The sequence below is a fragment of the Scyliorhinus canicula genome, chromosome 25 (genome assembly GCF_902713615.1).
Source record: "Scyliorhinus canicula chromosome 25, sScyCan1.1, whole genome shotgun sequence".
Taxonomy (NCBI): Eukaryota; Metazoa; Chordata; class Chondrichthyes; order Carcharhiniformes; family Scyliorhinidae; genus Scyliorhinus; species Scyliorhinus canicula.
The window spans coordinates 22,578,093-22,604,399 of record NC_052170.1 but is presented as its reverse complement, the minus strand read 5'-3'; the positions used below and the strand labels follow the sequence as shown (position 1 = coordinate 22,604,399).

General features: G+C 49.8%; 1 protein-coding gene across 1 annotated transcript in view; it reads left to right on the top strand.

The window, feature by feature from the left end:
• LOC119957251 (CD209 antigen-like protein C) overlaps positions 1-24,196 on the top strand; it is a 35,644-nt gene extending 11,448 nt beyond the window's left edge. The window contains exons 4-7 of the mRNA XM_038785097.1: positions 3,483-3,554; positions 5,447-5,598; positions 13,615-13,727; positions 22,950-24,196. Of these exons, the coding sequence (XP_038641025.1) occupies positions 3,483-3,554; positions 5,447-5,598; positions 13,615-13,727; positions 22,950-23,079 (467 nt within the window). The 3' untranslated portion in view covers positions 23,080-24,196. The remainder of the gene's footprint in view (positions 1-3,482; positions 3,555-5,446; positions 5,599-13,614; positions 13,728-22,949) is intronic.
• The last annotated feature ends 2,111 nt before the right edge of the window (positions 24,197-26,307 follow it).

The following is a 26,307-nucleotide window of genomic DNA, read 5'->3' as shown; positions in this document are numbered from 1 at the left end:
GTACGGGCCCTTCGGCCCTCGATGTTGCGCCAACCTGTGAAACCATCTGAAGCCTATCTGACCTACACTATTCCATTTTCATCCATATGTCTATCCAGTGACCACTTAAATGCCCTTAAAGTTGGCGAGTCTACTATTGTTGCAGGCAGGGCGTTCCACACCCCTACTACTCTCTGAGTAAAGAAACTGCCTCTGACATCTGTCCTATATCTATCACCCCTCAATTTAAAGCTATGTCCCCTCGTGTTGGTCATCACCATCCGAGGAAAAAGACTCTCACTGTCCACCCTAACTAACCCTCTGACTATCTTATATGTCTCTATTAAGTCACCTCTCAGCCTTCTCCTCTCTAACGAAAACAACCTCAATTCCCTGAGCCTTTCCTCGTAAGACCTTCCCTCCATACCAGGCAACATCCTAGTAAATCTCCTCTGAACCCTTTCCAAAGCTTCCACATCCTTCCTATAATGTGGTGACCAGAACTGCACGCAGTAGTCCAGGTGCGGCCGCACCAGAGTTATGTACAGCTGCAGCATGACCTTGTGGTTCCGAAACCCAATCCCCCTGCTTATAAAGGCTAGCAGATTTGTTGCAGCCTGTACTGGCCCTCGCTGTAGATTCATTCAGTCCCAGTAGTTTAAAAATACAGTACTCACAACCTGCCCGGAGAGACAGGGTCTTTGTTCAATCAAACTTGGCTTTCAGTTTGTGCTTGTCTTCACACCTCTGTGGTTTCAGGAACACAGCACCCACAGGCTACTGGAGAGAGAGAGAGAGAGAGACGGCCCTCACAGCAGTATTTCTGGAGAGAGTTAGCTGGATCTTTCTGAAGAGAATTAGCAGGACCTGTTCAGTGTTCTGCCAGAATCAAATCTGAAACCTCAGGCCTCTGAGAGCCATTCCATTAGGATAAGATCCAACGATAGAATCACCACCTGTTACCAGGCGGAGCACGGCCTTTTGGGTCAATCCATTTGCCACCAGCCAAATCAATCAAACCAAGTCCCAACCCTATCTCTCACTGGTGCCGGGAAGTCAGCAACTCCAGTTTGAACCAACGCAGGCTTCTGAATTCTTTTTCTTGAATTAAATATACTTGCCTCAAAGACGCATGTCCAAAAATCATCCACGGATCAGAAATGTAACGGCAAAAATAAAAGAAAGGGAAAATGAGGGAATAACGGAATAAACAGGAAGTAGGCTTACAGTGTGGAGTAGGCATTGCCACCCCTACGTATTCACAGTTCTGCTCCTGCCTTTGGTAAGTCAGGCGCCTCCGCTGACGTTTTCTTCTCTCCTGTCTATCAGCAAAAAGAATGACAGCGAGATCCCCAGACTCCATGTTTCAGACGTTCTCCTCATCACAGTATCAAAGAGAGAGGTTAGCATTTTTCTCTCAAAGATTTATTTTTGCCCATTGATCTTCAGAAGCTATCTCTCACAGCAGCTTCATGTCCTGGCCACATTATTGACGCCCTGTCCTTACTTTGCACTCAGCCCTGGCTAGACCCCACACCGCATGACTAAGTGGTCACAGCTTTGACCATTCTACTCTCACAGGCATTGTCTCAACCTTCACTGGAAGGCCTTGCGCTCATCCTCATCTATGAGGGCCACCTTTCCAAAAACACTCAGCACACAGCCAAGGTTTCGGGCATTCTCATTGGACAGGGTGTCATTTCCAACTCTCTGAGGGAATATAATTCATTGCCCAATCAGCCAGTGGTGCATGCACACCAATGGCAGTCAACAATTTTGGAAGCCAGTGTACCAAAGGTTAAATGCTGAGCAGCAATCAGTGACACTCACACACATGAGTGATGCTTGAGTGGCCATAATTGTGTGACTAGTTTGGCACCTTGCATGTCAATTAAGTTATAGTCGAATGGTCTCAGCTGCAACTGCTTACCGATCACTTTCCATTCGTCTTGCCGTTGTCGACATCCTGCCTCCAGAAGGTCCCTCTCCTCTCAGACTCAGTTTGTGATGATGTCCCACCCACCAGCTCACCACACCACCCTACGCTCTCCCTCCCATTGTGAGGCCCTTCCAAGAAGCCCAGGGCACAGCAGCAAAAGGCACCCTCAGGAATGGTGCTCTTCACACTTGACAGGTTTCACCCTAAGTCAACCCCTCCCCTGTACCCTGGAGCCTTCACCCTCCACGCCCCTCCCCTCCCCCACCACCCGCCAGGTAGTACGTGACTAGGCCCTTGATACCTGGCACTGCCATCTGGCACTTCCCCAGCACTGGCCACGGCACTGTCAGGATATTGCCCAGGCATGATTCCATCCCCCCCTTACCCCAAGTGTACTCACCCGCGTGCCTCTGGTGGGTTATTTCCGGCAGGTGCGCGTCACAGACGACCTGTTGTGATTTATGTTGGCGTGAGGACACACTGACGTGAATGGACAATCTAACATAATAACTAAGAGCAGGGTTCGGCAATTCAGTACCTCAAGCCCTCTCCATGGCAGATCTCCTCTTGGCTTCAACTCCACTTCGTGCCCCTTCTCCACAACCCTCCAACCCATTACTAATGAAAGTCCCGGCGTCCACCAGACTCTAGGGTAGCGAATTCCACAGATTCACGACGCTTTGAGAAGTAATTTCTCCCAATCTCTGTTTTAAATCTGCTACCCGTTATCCTTAAACTGTGATCTCTCGTTCTAGATTGCCCCAGAAGAGGAAGCATCTGCTCTACGTCTACGTTGTCAATACCTTTTATTATCTTATCGACCTCAATTAGATCTCCTCTCATTCTTATAAACCTGAGGAAGTATCGGCCTAAACTGCTCGCTCAATCTCTCTCCATAAGACGAACCCCCATGTCTAAAATCAATCTAGTGAACATCAACGTGGGGGGGGGGAGGGGGGGGGGGTGAATGAGATTCACACGGTATTATAAGTTACCAATTTCACTCTGTTCCAAGTATATATATGTATCAATATTGTAAGTGCACTACCTGACCACCAGGGGGAGTAGCTCTGGGAGTACTCGAGAGTTTGTACTGGGCTCCCCCCTTGGCTCCGCCCAGAACTCCTCCCCCTGGAGCTGCTGTATAAAGATCCGTGCCACAGAGTCAGCCAGCCAGTTCACCGAAAGTTGAACGGCTAACAGGCTGGCTCTGTTGTAAGTATATTAAAACCACTATTCTAATCCTACAAGCATGTGTCCGTAGAATTGATGGTTCCATCAGGGGGACAATCCGCATATTCAGTTAGACGTAAAGGGTCGGGATCCCCTTTATTGCATACAATCCTTTTTCGGTGTCCCGCTCAATTGTCCGCCCTTTTCCGCCCATTAAAAATGGGCATTGAAAATCACACCCTTGGGTTTTGTACTTTCGTCTGAGGATTGAGCAGCAGTATTACCACAAATTCAAAGTAAGCCTGGGGGGGGGGGGGGAAAGGTGATAATGAGGAACTGTTTCTCTTGGAGAAGCAATGCCACATGATCTGGAGTGTTGTTTCTCTTTCAGTTACACGACTGTCCGAAGAGGTGAGAAGCTTACGCACTGAACATAAGTCTGAAATTTCAAAGCAGAAGCAGGGTAAGTTTAATTACCATCAGAAATTAATTAGCAGAATGGGGACACATTGATTACATGGACTGATACGGCTGTATAACTATATATTACTGGCTTTAAATATTAAATACAATTGTATCCAGTGATCACATCAGCAATTTCCCTTCTGTTTCTGTTGCTAGGGTTGCATTTCTCTGTAACTCGCAGGCTGGGGTGATGCCAGGAGCAGTCAAGATGCAAGGGTCTTTTTTCATCATTGGCCTTAGAATCAGAGAATCCCTTCAGTGCAGAAGGAGGCTCTTTGGCCCATCTAGCCTGCACTAACTCTCTGAAAGTGCACCACGCCCAAGCCCAATCCCCTACCCCTATCACCATAACCCCACCGAACCTGCACATCCTTGAAGACTAAGGGTCAATATTAGCATGGCCAATCCCCCTCAACCCGCACATCTTTTGGACGGTGGGAGGAAACCGGAGCACCCAGAGGAAACCCACGCAGACACGGGGAGAAAGTGCAAACTCCACACAGAAAGTCTCAGTGGTGCCTTTGGGTCAAGGCTGTGAAGAAATATTCCCAATTCAATGGTGAATGCAGAACATGTTGGTAGAATCTCTGTAGCACCGACCTTCTAATTGGGGCAGCACGGTAGCATGGTGGTTAGCATAAATGCTTCACAGCTCCAGGGTCCCAGGTTCGGTTCCCGGCTGGGTCACTGTCTGTGCGGAGTCTGCACGTCCTCCCCGTGTGTGCGTGGGTTTCCTCCGGGTGCTCCGGTTTCCTCCCACAGTCCAAAGAATGAAATGAAATGAAAATCGCTTATTGTCACGAGCAGGCTTCAATGAAGTTACTGTGAAAAGCCCCTAGTCGCCACATTCCGGCGCCTGTCCGGGGAGGCTGGTACGGGAATCGAACCGTGCTGCTGGCCCGCTTGGTCGGCTTTAAAAGCCAGCGATTTAGCCAAGTGAGCTAAACCAGCCCCTTGTGCGGGTTAGGTGGATTGGCCATGCTAAATTGCCCATAGTGTCCTAAAAAGTAAGGTTAAGGGGGGGGGGAGGTTGTTGGGTTACGGGTAGAGGGTGGATACGTGGGTTTGAGTAGGGTGATCATTGCTCGGCACAACATCGAGGGCTGAAGGGCCTGTTCTGTGCTGTGCTGTTCTATGTTCTATGTTCTAAAGTCACCCAATGTCGGAATTGAACCTGGATCCATGGTGCTGTGAGGCGGCAGTGCTAACCACTGTGCCACCTTGCCACAAACATTGGCTCCATACCCTACAAAGCCTGATGGAGGGCAAGAATATCTCCCTTGTAACACCTACCGTTTCCCCTTATGAATCGGCATTCCTCCATGTTAGACAAGACTGGCAGGACTGACTGAGACAGCAAAGTGCATGGAATATACCGATATAGGGAATTCAGTTCCCGCCATCCAGTGTGACTCAAGTGTGGCAAGGACGGACCTCGTCACATTCTGAGTGACAGAGCTGTCAAACAGAACTTGCTAACGGTGAGGAAACCACCTCGACTGTGGCCTGGTGTCTGTGACTGGCGATGTCTCTGGGATGTCCATCTGCCGAGCTGCCTCTGGGGCCTGGAACCTGGGTGTAGTAAGCTGTGTCTGGAACTGTGACTGGGGCCTGAGCCAGCAAAAAGACTTTGGGGCTTTGGACTGTGATTGTGTTGTGGGCCTCTACAGCCATCTTGCAGTTTAGCTTCTATTGGGATTGTCCCTAATTTAGGAACGATCCAATTACTAGACTCAGATGTGTGAGACCCTAAGTTGGACAAGTCAAGGAGCACTTGATGGTCCGTAACGAGCAGATTTAGAAAGCTGGTAAAGCCTTGGTCACTAAGGAGATTTATGAGGTACTGGGTTGTCCATGCTGGCTCTAACATTCGTTCCAATCTTTTCAAAGATCCACCTCAGGTCCAGTGTCCTGACCAATGGAGGAGGTTCCAGAAAAGCTGTTATTACTTTTCATTGGTGAAGAAAAACTACACTGATGCCCAGAGATCCTGTACATCAATGCACACCAATCTTGTCGTCATTAACAGTGCTGAGGAACGGGTAGGGGATTATTATAATTTCAAACTCACCGACAGCTGATTGTTCAGTGATGATATAGAACTAGAAGGACAGCGAGAATGGATATTCCTGTGCTGATTCTAGCTCTTCAACTGGATCTACCATAGGGACCTGGAAACAGGAGTAGGCCATTCGGTCCATCAAGCCTGCTCTGCTATTTAATATGGTCATAGCTGAGCAGACACGTCAATGGCTTTTACACCCACTATCCCCGTAACTCTTGATGTTATTGCTAATCAGAATCTATCAATCTCTGCTTCAAACATACTCGGTGACTGAGCTTCCACACCCTGCTCTGGGACAGAGAATTCCAAAGATTCACAAACTCCTGTGTAAAAAAAAAAAACTTCTCCTCGTCTCGATCCGAATTTTGAAATTGTTACCCCTGGTTCTAGACTCCCCAACCGAGATAAACTCTTTCCTACACCCACCCTGTCTATTCATTTAAGTATTCTGTAGATTTCAATGAGATCACCTCTCATTCTTCAAAACTCTAGGGAATACAGGCCCTGTTTCCCAATCTCCTTCATAAGACAGTCCCGTCATCCCCGGAACAAGACGAGTGAATCTTCGTCGCACTCGCTCAACGGCAGTAATATCCTTCCTGAGGTAAGAGGACCCAAACTGCACACAGTGCGGTCTAACCGAGCTCTTATACAATTGAAGCAAGACCTCAATACTCCAGGTCTCAAATCCTCTTGCAATAACGGCTAACATTCCATTAGCTTTCCTAATCGCTCATATGTACGGCTAACTCCAGTCCTGCCAGACCACTGTATCTTCTCAATCAACTATTTATGTACATTAGAACCTTGCGATGATGTGACCCACAGACTCCATGGGTGGGATTTACCAAGCAACCATCCAACATGTGTTTCACAGAGAAGCTGGTGGACTACCATTTGCTGGTGGCGGGATCTTCCCATCCCTCTGTTGTCAACGGGATTCCCCGTTGAATGCAGCCCTTCCCATCCTGATACCCAAAGTGGCGGTGCACCCTCAGCGGGATGGGAAGATCCCGCCGGCATGAACAGCTGGAACGTTCCGTCAAATATGAGGGAGCTTTGGTTGCTACATATCTCCAATCAGTGACTCCCTCTGTACCTGTGAGAACCTAGAGAAAGCCTTCAGAACCTCCCCTATATTTGACCAGCTTCATCAATGACAAAGTGCATGTCATTGGTCGCCTCGGAAGTAAAGCAGTGGCGGCTGGGATGGGCAGGAAATTGAGAAATTCTTGAGATGTCAACACTAGATCCCTGGAAGGAGCATAATGTTAAGGTCACATCAGGGATGTGATGTCTTTGTTGGTCACTGAAAATGGGTCCCCTTCGAAGATCTTCTTCCAGGAAACTGGATGTCAGCAATGGCCTGCGGCAAAGGTCTAAGCATCCTGAGGCATGATTGCAAAATCCTACCTCCCCTTGTTCAATCTCTGACCACCTACTCCAGTAACACAACCATTACAACACTGCCTCATCCAGAAGACCACACTTCCCAGTGTTGCTCAGAAACTCCACATTAGATTATTCACTGAAGGGCCTTGACTTCTGACAGAAACATTATTGCAAGCTAACCGGAACTGAAGCCAAATTCGACTCATCTTCAGAAGATAAGGTAGAGTAGCAGGTGGAGGCCATTCAGCACTTAGATTTTCTAGATTTAGATATATTGCCACGTAAACCGAGGCACAGTGAAAAGTATTGTTCTGCATACAGTCAAGGCAGATTTCATAGAATTTACAGTGCAGAAGGAGGCAATTTGGCCCATCGGGTCTGCACCAGCTCTTGGAAAGAGCACCCTACCCAAGCCCACACCTCCACCCTATCCCCATAACCCAGTAACCCCACCCAACACTAAGGGCAATTTTGGTCACTAAGGGCAATTTATCATGGCCAATCCACCTAGCCTGCACATCTTTGGACTGTGGGAAAAATCGGAGCACCCGGAGGAAACCCACGCAAACATAGAATTTTACATAGAATTTACAGTGCCGAAGGAGGCCATTCGGCCCCTCGAGTCTGCATCGGCTCACGGAAAGAGCACCCTACCCAAGGTTAACACCTCCACCCTATCCCCATAACCCCATAACCCAGCAACCCCACCCAACACTAAGGGCAATTTTGGTCACTAAGGGCAATTTATCATGGCCAATCCACCTAACCTGCACATCTTTGGACTGTGGGAGGAAACCGGAGCACCCGGAGGAAACCCACGCACACAGGGGGAGGATGTGTAGACTCCGCACATACAGTGACCCAAGCTGGGAATCGAACCTGGGACCCTGGAGCTGTGAAGCAATTGTGCTAACCACAATGCTACCATGCTGCCCATACATGAAAAACACAGGACATATGATAAATACAGAATATAAATACATAGACAGAAACATCGGGAGAAGCATACAGAATGTCGTGCTACAACTGTAGAGAAGATGCGTAGAGAGATCAGTTCAGTCCATAAGAGGTGCATTCAGGAGTCTGGTAACAGTGGGGAAGAAGCTGTTTTTGTATTTGTTCGTGCGTGTTCTCAGACTTTTGTATCTTCTACCCGATGGAAGAAGTTGGAAGAGTGAGTAAACCGGGTGGAATAACCAGCGGGAGGTGTAGATGGAGTCAATGGATGGGAGGCAGGTCCATGTGATGGACTGGGCTGTGTCCACGACTCTCTGAAGTTTCTTACATTCTTTGTGCGGAGCAGTTGCCATACCAGGCTGCGGTGCAGCCCGATAGGATGCTTTCTATGGTGCATCTATAAAAATTGGTAAGAGTCAATGTGGACATGCCGAATTTCCTTCGTTTCCTGAGGAAACATAGGTACTGTTGTGCTTTCTTGGTCGTAGTGCTGACGTGAATGGACCAGTAAAGGTTGTTGGTAATGTGTATAACTAGGAATTTGAAGTTGTCAACCATATCCACCTGGGCACCATTGATGCAGACAGGCACGTGCACAATACTTAGCTTCCTGAAGTCACTGACCAGCTCCTTAGTTTTGCTGACATTGAGGGAGAGATTGTTGTTGTTACACCATGCCATTAGGTTCTCTATTTCCCTCCCTCCTGTACTCTGACTCATTGTTGTTTGAGATCAGACCATTATCCCCATAACCCAACCCAACTATGGTTATGTGATTGACAAATCTGTTAACAAATCCACAGTCGTGTGTGTATAAGGAGAATAGAAGGGGGCTAAGAACGTAGCATTGCAGTGTCCAGGTTTGAGGACTATCATGGAGGAGGTGTTGTTGTTTATCCTTACTGGTTGTGGTCTGTGTGTCAGAAAGTCAACCATCCAGCTGCAGAGGGAGGAGCCAAGTCCTGGGTTTTAGAGCTTTGATATGTGCTTGGCTAGGGTTGTGGTGTTGAAGACGGAGCTGTCGTCAATGAATAGGAGTCTGACGTAGGTGTCCCTGTTGTCAAGATACTCCAGGGATGAATATCTGGCCAGGGCGATAGCGTCTTCTGTGGATCGATTGCGGTGGTATGCGAATTGCAGTGGATTAAGGCATTCTGGAAGTATGGAGTTGATGTGCCTCATCACCAACCTCTCGAAGCACTTCATTACGATCAGTGCCCTGAGAGACTGCTCTGCCATACAATTAGATCATGGCTGAATTGATGAAGGCCTCAACACCACTTACCTTCCTGCTTTCCATAGCCCATGACTCCCTTATCCATTAGAAATCTCAGCCTTGAATATATTCAACAACTCAGCCTCTGGGATAGAAAATGCCAAAGATCAACACGGCAAAATATAGCTCCTGTCTTAAATGGGAGACCTTTTCATCTGAATCTTGCTTCCTCACTGGGGAAAATATCCTCTCAGCATCTCGCCTGCCAAGCCCATATAGAATCACATATTTTTCAATAAGATTGCCTCTCATTCTGCAAAACTCCAATGCACAACCTGCCCAACCTTTCCTCATAAGGCAACCCCATTCATCCCAGCAATCAAGCCACCAATGCAATTGTGTCCATCCTTAAGCCAGGAGATGAAGGCTAGACATAGTAGTCTTGGCCCTGTATAAATTTAGCAAGACTGCCCTACTCCTCAACCTCCACCCTTGCAACAAAGACCAACATTCCATTTAGCTTTCTAAATTCTCCTTTCCACAAAACCGTGTTGAACCTACTTCATTACATTACGATTTTACAAATGTCCTCCTTCTACTTTGTTAATAATGGATTGCAACATTTTTCCAATGACAGATGTTAGGCTAAACGGCCAGTTTCCTGCTGTCTGTCACCCCACTTTCTTACATAGGGACATTACTTTGGTAGTTTTTCAATCTGCTGGGACCTTTCCAGAATCTATGAAATTTTGGAAGATTGCAACCAATGCATGATTTTCACTGCTTTTAAGACCTTCGAGTTCAGGCCATTAATTCCAGGGGACACGTCGGCCTTTAGTTCCATTAATATAGAATAGTGCATTTTCTCCAGTGATAATAATAGCTGGAGGTTCCTTCCTCCCCATAGCCCTACAGATATTCCTCTCCAGGTAATGATCAAATTCTCTTTCGAAAGCCTCAATTGAACCTATCTGCACCATAGTCTCGGACAATGCATCCTGTATCCTAACCATTCACTGAACAAAAACAGACAGTAGTGGGTGCCTGGAACTCGCTGCCGGAGGAGGTGGTGGAAGCAGGGACGATAGTGACGTTTAAGGGGCATCTTGACAAATATATGAATAGGATGGGAATAGAGGGATACGGATCCCGGAAGTGTAGAAGATTTTAGTTTAGATGGGCAGCATGGTTGGCACAGGCTTGGAGGGCCGAAGGGCCTGTTCCTGTGCTGTCGTTTTCTTTGTTCTTTGTTCTAGTAACTCACCAAGGCTCCTTAGACAGCACCTTCCAAACTCACGACCACTACCATCTAGAAGGACAGGAGCAGCAGATACCTGGGAACCCCACCTGGAAGTTCCCCTACAAGTCACTCACCGCACCGACTTGGAAATGTATCGCTGTTCCTTCACTGTCATTGGGACAAAATCCTGGAACTACCTCCCTAACAGCATAGTGGGTGTACCTACATCTGAAGAACTGCAGCGGCTCAAGAAGGCAGCTCACCACCACCTTCTGAAGGGCAACCAGGGTTGGGCAATAAATGCTGGCCTAACCAGCGACGCCCACATCCCATGAATTTTTTTTTTTACAACTCCCTGGACCATTCCAGTGAATCGTATATGTACCCAATCTAATGCTTCACATCCTACCTAATTAATGTAATGTCAATAATTCGAAGATTACTCTAGTTGATGCCGAATCAGTGCTTTAGACAAGTTGATCATAACTTGTTTACTCTATGCCCCTAGTTATAAAACCGAGGATCTTGTATGCTTTATTGACTGATTTCTCAATCTATCCTTCCACTTTCAATGATTTATGCATGTGTCGATGTGTTTTACCTTTTAACCTATTTTCCCAGTTCACTTTAGCCAATTCTGTCTTCGTACCTTTACAATTCGCTTTACCTGAGTTTAGGACTTTAGTTTCAGATCCAGGTTGCTCATCCTTAAGCTGAATGTGAAATTCTATATGATTTATTTAGTGTTGTATATTTCTTATGGTCTTATGTTAGGATCACTCTTCCCTAGAGGATCCATTGCTTTGAGTTGATTAATTGTCTTGGCTTCTTACACAACACCAAGTATAAAATAGCCTGTTATCTGGTTAGTTACATGATGTATTGTCCTAACAAGCAGTCCTGAATACATTCCACAAATACGTCCTCAAAACTACCTTTGTTAATTTGATTTGTCCAATCCATATTAAGAATAAAATCACCCATGATTATTTTAGTGCCTTTCTTACTATCCCCAATTATTTCTGGATTTATACTGTGTCTTACAGCACAATTATATTGGGGAGCCTATAAACTACTCCCAACAGTGACTTCTTCTCTTTGCTGTATCTTATCTCCATCCAAACTGATTCTACACCTTGATTCTCTGAACAAGGTCATTCATCACTACCATACCGATCTCATCTTTCATTAATATAGCTACCTTCTCCTCCTCCTTTCTGCCTATCCTTTCAAATCGTCAAAAATTGTTGACTGTTCAATTTCCAGCCTTGTAACCATGTCTCCGTATTGGCTATTATAACTAATCACTTTATTTCTATTTGTGCCATTAATTCTTCCATCTTGTTACCTTGGCAGATAGTGGCATTGTAATATTGTCACTGGACAATAGTTGCCCAAGGCTAATCATCTGGGGACACTGGTTCAAATCCCACCACGGCAGCTTGTGGAATTTAACTCAACTAATAAATCTGGGATCAAAAACTGGTCTCTGGTGACTATGAAGCTATTGTAGGTTATTGGAAAAATCCATCTGATTCACTAGTGTTCTTTTGGGAAGATAAGCTGCCATCCTTACCCGTGCTGGACAACAAATGCTGGCCTTGCCAACGATGCCCACATCCCATGAAATCATTAAGAAAAACACTGTCTGCATTGAGATAAGGAACCTTTCAAGCCGTAGAACCATAGGATCCCTGCAGTGCAGAAGGAGGCCACTCAGCCCATCGATCCATGGATACTGATCCCATGGATCTACCGAGATCCACTCCCCTGCCCTATCCCCATAACCCTACCTAAACTTTGGACACAGGGGGACTTTAGCATGGCCAATCCACCTAACACCTTTGGAGGAAACTGGAGAAGCTGGCGGAAACCCACGCAGACGCGGGGAGAAAATGCAAATTCTACAAGTCACCCGAGGTTACAATCGAATTGCCCATCCCGAATTGCCCTCATACTAAGTGGATTCTTCGGCCATGAAAGGGGGCTGTTAAGGATCAACCTTATTGCTGTGGATCTGAGATCCAGCACGAGTAAGGATGGCAGCTTATCTTCCCGAAAGAACACGAGTGAACCACATGGATTTTTACAACAATCTACGATAGCGTCATGGTCACCAGAGACCAGTTTTTGATCCCAGATTTATTAATTGAATTATTAATGTGAGCAGCAATGCTAACCGCTGTGTCACCCATTTCTGCCCTTTGTTATGGGTGCACTGTTCTGTTTGTAACTTCTGTCTTTTCCTGTCATACTCTGGCAGTCATTGCCCCTCTTATCATCATCACTATCCCTAAATGTCCCACACTTGCAACCTCACACCAACTATTTAGTTTAATGCCCTCCCCACAGCCCTAATGATTCGATTCTCCAGATCACTGATCCCAGCACAATTCAAGGGAAGATCATCCCAATGGAACAATTGTCCTCAATGCATCTGTTGCCCCATGAGTTGAAACCCATTTTTAAAAAATAGAATTTACAGTGCAGAAGGAGGCCATTCGGCCCATCGAGTCTGCACCAGCTCTTGGAAAGAGCACCCTACCCAAAGTTAACACCTCAACCCTATCCCCATAACCCAGTAACCCCACCCAACACTAAGGGCAATTTTGGACACTAAGGGCAATTTATCACGTCCAATCCACCTAACCTGCACATCTTTGGACTGTGGGAGGAAACCGGAGCACCCGGAGGAAACCCATGCAGACACGGGGAGGATGTGCAGACTCCGCACAGACAGTGACCCAAGCCAGAATCGAACCTGGGACCCTGGAGCTGTGAAGCGATTGTGCTATCCACAATTCTACCGTGCTGCCCCAAATGTCTCCCACACTAATCTTCCAGCCTCACATTTCAATCGCCAGTGTCTTCTATTACAGTAGGAACAAAGGTTGGCTTGAAATAAATGGGTGAAGAACTCAGACAGGACGTTGCCAAGTAGGGAGTTGGTCATTAATATTGCCGATAATCTACAATGCTCCGTACACTGGTTTAGCACAGTGGGCCAAACAGCTGACTTGCAATGCAGAACAATGCCAGCAGCACGGGTTCAATTCCCATACCGGCCTCTCCGAACAGGCGGCGGAATGTGGCGACTAGCGGCTTTTCACAGTAACTTCATTGAAACCTACTTGTGACAATAAGCGATTATTATTATTACTGCAGTGACACTTTAATTTGTCTGACAGGTATTTATACAGCACTGGACTCATAAAGGAAGTCACTGGATTGGACTCAGTGATTCGATCTCTGAAGGTGATTGGCGCTGGGTGGATGGGACAGACTATGCTTCCTCTGTAAAGTAAGTTCTCTTTTCCCCTGGACATTCTGCACAATATCCTTGGCATTGAAGATGGTTATAAAGCTGGATTTGTGTTTGAATTTTCACTTCAGATATTTAGCCAAACAGCAAAGCAAATTAGGGACAGAAGCAGTGACATTTGGTGGGCAATGCCAATTTATTGGGTGCCATGAGGTCCTTTCAAAAATTACACCACTGATAGAACAGTACAGCACAGAACAGGCCCTTCGGCCCTCGATGTTGTGCCGAGCAATGATCACCCTACTCAAACCCACGTATCCACCCTATACCCGTAACCCAACAACCCCACCCCCCTTAACCTTACTTTTTAGGACACTACGGGCAATTTTAGCATGGCCAATCCACCTAACCCGCACATCTTTGGACTGTGGGAGGAAACCGGAGCACCCGGAGGAAACCCACGCACACACGGGGAGGACGTGCAGACTCCGCACAGACAGTGACCCAGCCGGGAATCGAACCTGGGACCCTGGAGCTGTGAAGCATTTATGCTAACCACCATGCTACCGTGCTGCCCCATACCGTGATGTGTGCACCCAAACATCTGGGGCTGGATTCTCTGGCCCCCCAATCGCCTATCTCTCAGCGTTGCACTGTCTCTTCCCGCCGCTTGTCAATGGGATTTCCCATTGAAGCCACCCCACGTCGCCGGGAAACCCCTGGGCAAGGTGTGCTGCCGGAGGAAACAGAGAACCCTAACGGCCGGAGAATTCCGGTCCAGATTTTAGATGCCCCAGATGCCTCATTAGACTGGTATTCAGAGCCATGATGGCAGCCGTCTGAGCTTCCACTGCAACTCTCAGATGTTTGGTGGATAATGCTCTTGTTGCAAAGGAAGCTAATATATCGGCCATAATGGTTGGCTCTGCAGATTTGTTAATGGAAGCCACGGGCGAAATTCTCCCCCCCCCACGACGGGTGGGAGAATAGCGGGAGGGCCTTCCCGACTTTTTTGACGCCCTCCCGCTATTCTCCCCCCCCCCCCCGCCGAAATCCCGACACGAATCGCTGCCGCCGTTTTTTTACGGCCGGCAGCGATTCACAGCTGTTAGAAGGGCCGAAGTCCCAGCCCTTTACGACCTTTTTACGAACGGCAAACACACCTGGTCCTGCCGTTCGTAAAAACGTCGTGACCACCTGGAAAAAAATAACCATGGCACCGATTGGCACGGCAGTACCACGGCCGTGCCAAGGGTGCCATGGGCCCGCGATCGGTGCCCACCGATCGCGGGCAGCGGGCCCGATGCCCGCGCACTATTTGTCCTTCCGCCGCCCCGCAGTATCAATATGCGGGGCGGCTGAGGGGCAACCCGGACCGCGCATGCGCGGGTTTCGCGCAAAAACGCGATGACGTCACCCGCGCATGCGCGGGTGGAGTCTTCCCACCTGCGCATGCGCGGCTGACGTCATATGACGCGTCAGCCGGCGCTAAGTCCGACAAGCGGGCTTAACGATTTTCGTTAAGCCCGACTTGTCGGAGCCTCCGACGTCGGGCTGCTAGCCCCGACCGGGGACCAGAATCGGTCCCCCGTCGGGAAGGGGTGCGATGCCGTAAAACCCACCCGGGTTTTACGGCAGTTTGACGATTTCTCCCGTTTTGGGAGAATTTCGCCCCAAATCTTTGCTGGAAAGGACAGACACCCATCTCCACACAAAGCCCTCTGCCAAATTGATGCTGAGCTCTTTCATGCATCTTGACCTCGAATGCAGACTCTCTGGCAGGGTTTCCAATGCCCCTGGTGCATACCCATCAGCCTTCTTCCACAGCCCCAGTGCAGTAAAGTCTCACCTGGATCTTCTGTAACCAATCTGGAATAGGAGCTCACCATCCGGAGAGCTTGTACGTCTGCTCTCCATTCTCCGTGCCCTGACTGCAATGCACTTTTGCTTGGTGGCTTACCATGTGTCGGAATGTGGCGACTAGGGGCTTTTCATAGTAACTTCATTGAAGCCTACTCGTGACAATAAGCGATCTTCATTTTCATTTCATGTGTTCTCACCATGTTCCAACTCCAAATCTGTTATAACTTTTATTAATGTGAGTCTTGATTGTTGGAGATTGTTGGTAGGTAAATATAAATGATTTGGAGGAAAATATAACTGGTCCAATCAGTAAGTTTGTGGACGACACAAAGGTTGGTGGAGTTGCGGATAGCGATGAGGACTGTCAAAGGATGCAGCAGGATAAAGATTTCATAGATCATAGAATTTACAGTGCAGAAGGAGGCCATTTGACCCATCAAGCCTGCACCGGCTCTTGGAAAGAGCACCCTATCCAGGGTCCACACCTCCACCCTATCCCCATAACCCAGTAACCCCACCCAACACTAAGGCAAATTTTGGACACTAAGGGCAATTTAGCATGGCCAATCCACCTAACCCGCACATCTTTGGACTGTGGGAGGAAACCGGAGCACCCGGAGGAAACCCACGCAGACACGGGGAGAACGTGCAGACTCCGCACAGACAGTGACCCTAGCCGGAATCGAACCTGGGACCCTGGAGCTGTGAAGCAATTGGTGCGAGTCTTGGACGGAGAGATGGCCAATGGAGCTTAATCCGGACAAATGTGTGGTAATGCATTTTGGAAGGTCCAATATAGCTGGGAAATATACATTAAATGGCAGAACCCTAAAGAGGATTGACAGGCAGAGGGATCTGGGTGTACAGGTCCACAGGCCACTGAAAGTGGCAACACAGATGGGAAAGGCATTCGGCATGTTTGCCTTCATCGGGCGGGGCATTGAGTATAAAAATTGGCAAGTCATGCAGCAGCTGCATAGAACCTTAGTTAGGCCACACTTGGAATATAGTGCTGGCTTCATCTGCCCCTCCCATCGCAAGATCGCCACGGGCAGGACGCAGACCATGGAAAGGTCCGTTGACCCCGGCTGGGAATTTCCTGTCGCTGGGTGGGCAAAGCAGGAGAATCCCACCCATGGTGTTCAATTCTGGTCGCCACACTACCAGAAGGATGTGGAGACTTTGGAGAGGGGACAGAAGAGATTTACCAGGGTGTTGCCGGGTATGGAGAGCATTAGCTGTGAGGAGAGGTTGGATAAACTCGGTTTGTTCTCACTGGAATGTTCGAGGTTGAGGGGTGACCTGATTGAAGTCTACAAAGTTATGAGGGGCATGGACAGAGTGGATTGTCAGCAGCTTTTTCCCAGGGTGGAAGAGTCATTTACTAGGGGGCATAGGTTTAAGGTGCGAGGGGCAAAGTTTAGAGGAGATGTACGAGGCAAGTTTTTTTACACAGAGGGTAGTGGGTGCCTGGAACTCGCTGCCGGAGGAGGTGGTGGAAGCAGGGACGATAGTGACGTTTAAGGGGTGTCTTGACAAATACATGAATAGGATGGGAAGAGAGGGATAGGAACCCCTGAAGAATAGAAGGTTTTAGGTTAGACGGGCAGCATGGTCGTCCCAGGCTTGGAGAGCCGAATGGCCTGTTCCTGTGCTGTACTGTTCTTTGAGTGAAGTGTGTGTGGTGAATTGAGCAATAAATGAGGTTGTTGGTGCAGTTGGTAGAATATGGCATGTATCTGAAGATGCATCACAGACCCTTGAACACTCGTGTGAGGTCATTAAACTTCTTGTTGCTCAACTCCTACCATTGACCCCGTGACAATCACTTCCTTCTCATCGCTGCGGGATCAGTGATCATCCTGCATCTTATATTCTTTCAGAGTTACCTTAACCAATACACATTCATTCCTACCAGTGGGGCCATGGGGAGACACAGCTCAATGTGATCGGTGTAAATACAAAGGACAACCACAGAGACTGTAACGATCCAGAGATAAACGCTTAATACGGAAAGAGTGACACATCAACAGGGCCATTGAACAAGGTGGCCCACTCTCTCCATTACTATTCAACATAACAATGGGTAACCCATTACAGGGAAGGGCAAATGTGGGAGCAAAAGGCAACTGGCCAATTAAATCCACAGAAACACGCAGCTCGAGCAGCAGAGAATCCAGCCCCACTATATTTTGTGGCTGATGCAGCAACCTTCAGCAGTCCAGAGATGTGCAGGTTAGGTGGATTGGCCATGATAAATTGCCCTTAGTGTCCAAAATTGCCTTTAGTGTTGGGTGGGGTTACTGGGTTTTGGGGATAGGGTGGAGGTGTTGACCTTGGGTAGGGTGCTCTTTCCAAGAGCCGGTGCAGACTCAATGGGCCAAATGGCCTCCTTCTGCACTGTAAATTCTATGAAACTCATGTCCAAGCACCTTGTCATCTTGCAGACATTTTGCATGAAGGCAGAACTCCAAATGAATATCCAGGAAAGATCAAACTTCCACTTTATCAGTGAATAATATTCCTGTACAATCACCAGGGGGAACGAGAGGATAAGCTGGTTTGGGGCTGGTTTAGCTCACTCAGCTAAATCGCTGGCTTTCAAAGCAGACCAAGCAGGCCAGCAGCACGGTTCGATCCCCGTACCAGCCTCCCCGGGCAGGCGCCGGAATGTGGCGACTAGGGGCTTTTCACAGTAACTTCATTGAAGCCTACTCGTGACAATAAGCGATTTTCATTTCATAAGCAGGAATCACCATGAACATCCCCCACCACCCCAGGGAAAACCCTTGGGTGCACAAACAGAACCCTGGAAAGGTTTAATGGAAGGGAAATGATCCTGTGAGCTTCATTTTCATCTCTTTTCGATTGCCACTGTCAGTTTTATTTTGGCCCACTATGTCGGGCGGGGGGGGGGGGGGGGGGCTTGCTGCTCCTACAAGGACAGGGAACATGTCTTCTTCCTCTCTCACCTTCACCGAGTCTTTCAATGCATTAATGAACATTGAAAAACCCAATGGAATAAATTAGCATCTAATTATTGGACCTCTGGTGCTGATGAATCCCCCCCACGCCTGTGAAAATGACGACATGTCTCCCACAGCATGTACCTGATGGAGATAACCCACCATAAGAGCTCAGGTAAGTGAATCACTCAGAAGGGAGAGAGTTATGCTCAGACAGTGCCAGGGGAAGCACCAGGGGCAGTGCTTGGGCAGTGCCAATGATAGGACTGGGGGACTGTGCTGGGGCAATGCCGGGGGTAGTATTTGGGCAGTACTTGGGGGGGCAGAGGCGGGGTAGTGTTTGGGCAGTACTAGGGGCAGTGTTTGGGCACTGCTTGGGGTAGTTTGCACTGAGGGAAATGTCTGGACAGTACCAGTGGGAATTGCCAGGGGAAATGCTGGGGGGGCAGTGTCTGGGCAATATTTAGGAGAAATGCTGGCAGTAGTGCTGGGGGAAGAGCCAGTGGAGTAACACAGGGCAGTATCTGGGAAGTATCAAGCAGCAGTGTATGGGCAGTGCCGGGGGCTGTGTATGGGCAGTGCCAGGGGGCTGTGCCAGGGGGGGGTGTGTATGGGCAGTGCCAGGGGGCAGTGTATGGGCAGTGCCAAGGGGCTGTGCCAGGGGGCAGTGTATGGGCAGTGCCAGGGGGCAGTGTATGGGCAGTGCCAGGGGGCAGTGTATGGGCAGTGCCAGGGGGCAGTGTCTGGGCAGTGCCAGGGGGCAGTGTCTGGGCAGTGCCTGGGGGCAGTGTCTGGGCAGTGCCAGGGGGCCGTGTATGGGCAGTGTCTGGGCAGTGCCTGGGGGCAGTGCCAGGGGGCAGTGCCAGGGGGCAGTCCCAGGGGGAAGTGTATGGGCAGTGCCAGGGGGCAGTGCCAGGGGGCAGTGCCAGGGGGCAGTGTATGGGCAGTGCCAGGGGGCAGTGTATGGGCAGTGCCAGGGGGCAGTGTATGGGCAGTGCCAGGGGGCAGTGTATGGGCAGTGCCAGGGGGCAGTGTATGGGCAGTGCCTGGGGGCAGTGTATGGGCAGTGCCAGGGGGCCGTGTATGGGCAGTGCCAGGGGGCAGTGCCAGGGGTATTTTATGGGCAATCAGTGCCAGGGGGCAGTTTATGGGCAGTGCCAGGGGGCAGTGCATGGGCAGTGCCAGGGGGCAGTGTATGGGCAGTGCCAGGGGGCAGTGTATGGGCAGTGCCAGGGGGCAGCGTATGGGCAGTGCCAGGGGGCAGTGTATGGGCAGTGCCAGGGGGCAGTGTATGGGCAGTGCCAGGGGGCAGTGTATGGGCAGTGCCAGGGGGCAGTGTATGGGCAGTGCCAGGGGGCAGTGTATGGGCAGTGCCTGGGGGCAGTGCCAGGGGGCAGTTTATGGGCAGTGCCAGGGGGCAGTGTATGGGCAGTGCCAGGGGGCAGTGCATGGGCAGTGCCAGGGGGCAGTGTATGGGCAGTGCCAGGGGGCAGTGTATGGGCAGTGCCAGGGGCAGTGTATGGGCAGTGCCAGGGGGCAGTGTATGGGCAGTGCCAGGGGGCAGTGGATGGGCAGTGCCAGGGGGCAGTGTATGGGCAGTGCCAGGGGGCAGTGTATGGGCAGTGCCAGGGGGCAGTGTATGGGCAGTGCCAGGGGGCAGTGTATGGGCAGTGCCAGGGGGCAGTGTATGGGCAGTGCCAGGGGGCAGTGTATGGGCAGTGCCAGGGGGCAGTGTATGGGCAGTGCCTGGGGGCAGTGTATGGGCAGTGCCAGGGGGCAGTGTATGGGCAGTGCCAGGGGGCAGTGTATGGGCAGTGCCAGGGGGCAGTGTATGGGCAGTGCCAGGGGGCAGTGTATGGGCAGTGCCAGGGGGCAGTGTATGGGCAGTGCCAGGGGGCAGTGTATGGGCAGTGCCAGGGGGCAGTGTATGGGCAGTGCCAGGGGGCCGTGTATGGGCAGTGCCAGGGGGCAGTGTATGGGCAGTGCCAGGGGGCAGTGTATGGGCAGTGCCAGGGGGCAGTGTATGGGCAGTGCCAGGGGGCCGTGTATGGGCAGTGCCAGGGGGCCGTGTATGGGCAGTGCCAGGGGGCAGTGCCAGGGGTATTTTATGGGCAGTGCCAGGGGGCAGTGCCAGGGAGGCAGTTTATGGGCAGTGCCAGGGGGCAGTGTATGGGCAGTGCCAGGGGTATTTTATGGGCAGTGCCAGGGGGCAGTGTATGGGCAGTGCCAGGGGGCAGTGTATGGGCAGTGCCAGGGGGCAGTGTATGGGCAGTGCCAGGGGGCAGTGTATGGGCAGTGCCAGGGGGCAGTGTATGGGCAGTGCCAGGGGGCAGTGTATGGGCAGTGCCAGGGGGCAGTGTATGGGCAGTGCCAGGGGGCGGTGTATGGGCAGTGCCAGGGGGCAGTGCCAGGGGGTAGTGTATGGGCAGTGCCAGGGGGCAGTGTATGGGCAGTGCCTGGGGTGTGTATGGGCAGTGCCAGGGGGTGTGTATGGGCAGTGCCAGGGGTGTGTGTATGGGCAGTGCCAGGGGGGTGTGTATGGGCAGTGCCAGGGGTGTGTGTATGGGCAGTGCCAGGGGGGCAGTGTATGGGCAGTGCCAGGGGGCAGTGTATGGGCAGTGCCAGGGTGCAGCGTATGGGCAGTGCCAGGGGTGTTTGTATGGGCAGTGCCTGGGGGCAGTGCCAGGGGGCAGTGTATGGGCAGTGCCAGGGGGCAGTGTATGGGCAGTGCCAGGGGGCAGTGTATGGGCAGTGCCAGGGGGCAGTGTATGGGCAGTGCCAGGGGGCAGTGTATGGGCAGTGCCAGGGGGCAGTGTATGGGCAGTGCCGGGGTGTGTATGGGCAGTGCCAGGGGGCAGTGCCAGGGGGCAGTGCCAGGGGGCAGTGCCAGGGGGTGTGGCTGGGCAGTGCCAGGGACTGTGGCTGGGCAGTGCCGGGGGGGTGTCTGGGCAGTGCCAGGGGACTGTGTCTGGGCAGTGCCAGGGAGGTGTGTATGGGCAGTGCCAGGGGACTATGTCTGGGCAGTGCCAGGGGGGTGTGTATGGGCAGTGCCAGGGGGCAGTGCCAGGGGACTGTGTCTGGGCAGTGCCAGGGGGCTGTGTATGGGCAGTGCCAGGGGGCTATGCTGGGCAGTGCCAGGGGGGTGTGTATGGGCAGTGCCAGGGGGCTGTGTATGGGCAGTGCCAGGGGGCTATGCTGGGCAGTGCCAGGGGGCTGTGTATGGGCAGTGCCAGGGGGCAGTGCCAGGGGGCAGTGTCTGGGCAGTGCCAGCGGGGTGTATGGGCAGTGCCAGGGGGCAGTGCCAGGGGGCAGTGTCTGGGCAGTGCCAGGGGGGTGTATGTGCAGTGCCAGGGGGCTATGCTGGGCAGTGCCAGAAGTAGTGCTAAGAAGAGGGAGCTATTGCCTGGGAAAGGAGTGGGTGATTTATTTAAATTTTTTTGTATCAGGGCAGCTTTTAAAAATGGGCCACGGATCTTTAAAAGACTAAGTGATTGAGAAATTTGCTGTTGGGGCTGACGGCTTCAAAGCCATTTTTCCTGTCAGTGCTGCCAATAAGTGGGACCATTTCACCCTCGATCTTGACCAATTGTGATTTGAAAGTGAATATAAGGAATGGGAGCAGGAGTGGGTTATCTGATGCTTTGAATCTGCTCCACTCACTCAATAACATCATGGTCGAGTTTCATAGAACATAGAAAATACAGCACACAACAGGCCCTTCGGCCCACGATGTTGTGCCGAACGTTTGTCCAAGATTAAGAACAAATTAATCTACACCCCATCATTCTACAGCATTCCATGTACCTATCCAATAGCCGCTTGATAGGTACATGGATTCAATTTCAATTCAATTTCCTGCTTGGTGCCATATCCCTTAGGAGTCCAAAAATCTATCAATCTATTCTGGAATGTATCACTGACTGAGCTTCCACTGCCCTCTGGGGTAGAGAATTCCAAAGATTCAAACCCTCTGTGTTGAAGAAATGCCTCCTCCTCTCAGTGTGTACCCATCAATCCCTCTCAAAATCTTCAATAATGCTACCTCTCATTCCTTTTACCTCCAGGGACTATCGACCCATCAAACTCAATCCCTTCTCACTGGACCAACCCCTCATGCCAGGAATCAATCTAGTAAAGTTCCTTTGCAACCTCTCTCAGACACGTATACCCTTCCTGAGAGATTGACCGAAACTTTGCACAATATCCCAAGTGTGCTTTCACCAGGTGTTGTACAATGCAGCAAAACCTCTGTATTCCTGTACTCCAATATCCTTGCAATAAAGGCCAACATACCATTTAGCTTCCTAATTGTTCACCATACCTGCATGTTAACTTTGTGTATTTTAGACAAGGGCACTCTTTGATCATCAAAATGGCTTTTCTCCATTTAAAGTTCAGTTGAAGCAGGAGTTTTCACTTTTTGTCTTTCAAGGTTTTGGAGTCCAGATGAACCCAATAATCGTTATAATGTTGAAGACTGTGCAGAACTGCTCGTTTTCGGCGAGTGGAATGATGCACCGTGTAATTTTCATCGATATTGGATCTGTGAAAAGTCAGCATAATATTTGCCGTAATGTTACTGCGAGTGGAAAGTGAATCTGTGTTAAAATATAGGGTGGGAATCTCACACTCTGTGCACAGAGTGCTGGCTGGGGCGAGAAAGCCAGCGTGTAGCTCCCCAGCTGCGCAACCGGGTTTTCTCACCAGATCCTCTGGCACACTGTGCACAGAATATCTAGGGGCGTAGTTCCCCTTCACGTTGGTGGGGCGGGACTTGATGGAGCGGCCAATGCCGGCTCCACAGAGATCGGTGCACCCATGAAAAAGGGTGCCCCGATCTGCACCCTGAAACTCACCTGCATGGCGGAGGTGGACCGTGACCCCCCCCGACACACACGTAGGCAACCAGTCAACTCCGCCCTCCCCCACCCCCCACACACACACACACGCCCGCCCTCCCACACATAAACACTAGGGCTACCCCCACACATAGAATCCCCCTGATGGGGCTCCCCAGAGGGCCTGATCTCAGCATAGCCCCCTTGGCACATCCCCCGGCAGTGGCACTGTCGGACTGGCCCATCAAGGATGGCACTGTCAGGTTGGCACTGCCAGGGGGGCAGTGGGTGGCACTATCCGGGAATGCCCCTCTCCCGTCAGGGACTGTGCATACCCTTGCTCCCCCAGCTGTTTCCCCCTCGACATCTTCACATTTTGCAGAAGCTGTTGTAAAATTTGTGTGACGTGACGTCACAGCGGTAAGGGGGGGAATTCCTTACCTGGGGAACATATGGCGGGAAATCCCCTTAAGTACATTTAAATTTATTGAAATGAGGTCCGCACCTCATTATCCCGACTTTTGTTTTCCGAATCTCGCTATGAAATTGTATTTTATTGATGGCTCAGAAACTGCAACAATTAATCATCAGTGGATTGGTTAATTGTGACAATTGTGTTTTTTTTTTGCTTTGCATTAGCTAAATATCATAAAAGAAAGTGTTAAACTGAGGAACTGTGTTTATTTCTCATTCTTTGATGAACCCCAGAGGTTAGTTCCTTATATTCTGGTTTCTCATGAACAACCTGGGCTACAAGATGTTTAAAATACTGCCGAAAACGGCGAAACGCTCTTGGTTTTTATTGTTTTGAAACAGACCAAAATAAATGTCATGAAGTGTTCTGGCCTGGTTAAATCTGCTGTTTATTTTCTCTTCATCTGAGTAACGCGATTTGCGTTTCTGAGCCTTATGCCTGTGTGTTTAAAGACAGCACGGTAGCATTGTGGATAGCACAATCGCTTCACAGCTCCAGGGTCCCAGGTTCGATTCCGGCTTGGGTCACTGTCTGTGCGGAGTCTGCACATCCTCCCCGTGTGTGCGTGGGTTTCCTCCGGGTGCTCCGGTTTCCTCCCACAGTCCAAAGATGTGCAGGTTAGGTGGATTGGCCATGATAAATTGCCCTTAGTGTCCAGAATTGCCCTTATTGTTGGGTGGGGTTACTGGGTTATGGGATTATGGGGATAGGGTGGAGATGTTGACCTTGGGTAGGATGCTCTTTCTAAGAACCGGTGTAGACTCGCTGGGTTGAATGGCCTCCTTCTGCACTGTAAATTCTATGATCTATGATCTATGTTGTTTGTTGGTGGTCAGACAGGATATAATAAGACCATAAGACATAGGAGCGGAAGTAAGGCCATTCGGCCCATCGAGTCCACTCCACCATTCAATCATGGTTGATTTCAACTCCATTTACCCGCTCTCTCCCCATAGCCCTTAATTCCTCGAGAAATCAAGAATTTATCAATTTCTGTCTTAAAGACACTCAATGTCCCGGCCTCCACCGCCCTCTGTGGCAATGAATTCCACAGACCTACCACTCTCTGGCTGAAGAAATTTCTCCTCATCTCTGTTCTAAAGTGACTCCCTTTTATTCTAAGGCTGTGCCCCCGCGTCCTAGTCTCCCCTGCTAATGGAAACAACTTCCCTACGTCCATCCTATCCAAGCCATTCATTATCTTGTAAGTTTCTATTAGATCTCCCCTCAACCTCCTAAACTCCAATGAATATAATCCCACGATCCTCAGACGTTCATCGTATGTTAGGCCTACCATTCCTGGGATCATCCGTGTGAATCTCCGCTGGACCCGCTCCAGTGCCAGTATGTCCTTCCTGAGGTGCGGGGCCCAAAATTGCTCACAGTATTCTAAATGGGGCCTAACTAGTGCTTTATAAAGCCTCAGAAGTACATCCCTGCTTTTATATTCCAAGCCTCTTGAGATAAATGACAACATTACATTTGCTTTCTTAATTACGGACTCAACCTGCAAGTTTACCTTTAGAGAATCCTGGACTAGGACTCCCAAGTCCCTTTGCACTTTAGCATTATGAATTTTGTCACCGTTTAGAAAATAGTCCATGCCTCTATTCTTTTTTCCAAAGTGCAAGACCTCGCACTTGCCCACGTTGAATTTCATCAGCCACTTCTTGGACCATTCTCCTAAACTGTCTAAATCTTTCTGCAGCCTCCCCACCTCCTCAATACTACCTGCCCCTCCACCTATCTTTGTATCATCGGCAAACTTGGCCAGAATGCTCCCAGTTCCGTCATCTAGATCGTTAATATATAAAGAGAACAGCTGTGGCCCCAACACTGAACCCTGCGGGACACCACTTGTCACCGGTTGCCATTCCGAAAAAGAACCTTTTATCCCAACTCTCTGCCTTCTGTCTGACAGCCAATCGTCAATCCATGTTAGTACCTTGCCTCGAATACCATGGGCCCTTATTTTACTCAGCAGTCTCCCGTGAGGCACCTTGTCAAAGGCCTTTTGGAAGTCAAGATAGATAACATCCATTGGCTCTCCTTGGTCTAACCTATTTGTTATCTCTTCAAAGAACTCTAACAGGTTTGTCAGGCACGACCTCCCCTTACTAAATCCATGCTGACTTGTCCTAATCCGACCCTGCACTTCCAAGAATTTAGAAATCTCATCCTTAACGATGGATTCTAGAATTTTGCCAACAACCGAGGTTAGGCTAATTGGCCTATAATTTTCCATCTTTTTTCTTGTTCCCTTCTTGAACAGGGGGGTTACAACAGCGATTTTCCAATCCTCTGGGACTTTGCCTGATTCCAGTGAATTTTGAAAGATCATAACTAACGCCTCCACTATTTCTTCAGCTATCTCCTTTAGAACTCTAGGATGTAGCCCATCTGGGCCCGGAGATTTATCAATTTTCAGACCTTTTAGTTTCTCTAGCACCTTCTCCTTTGTGATGGCAACCATATTC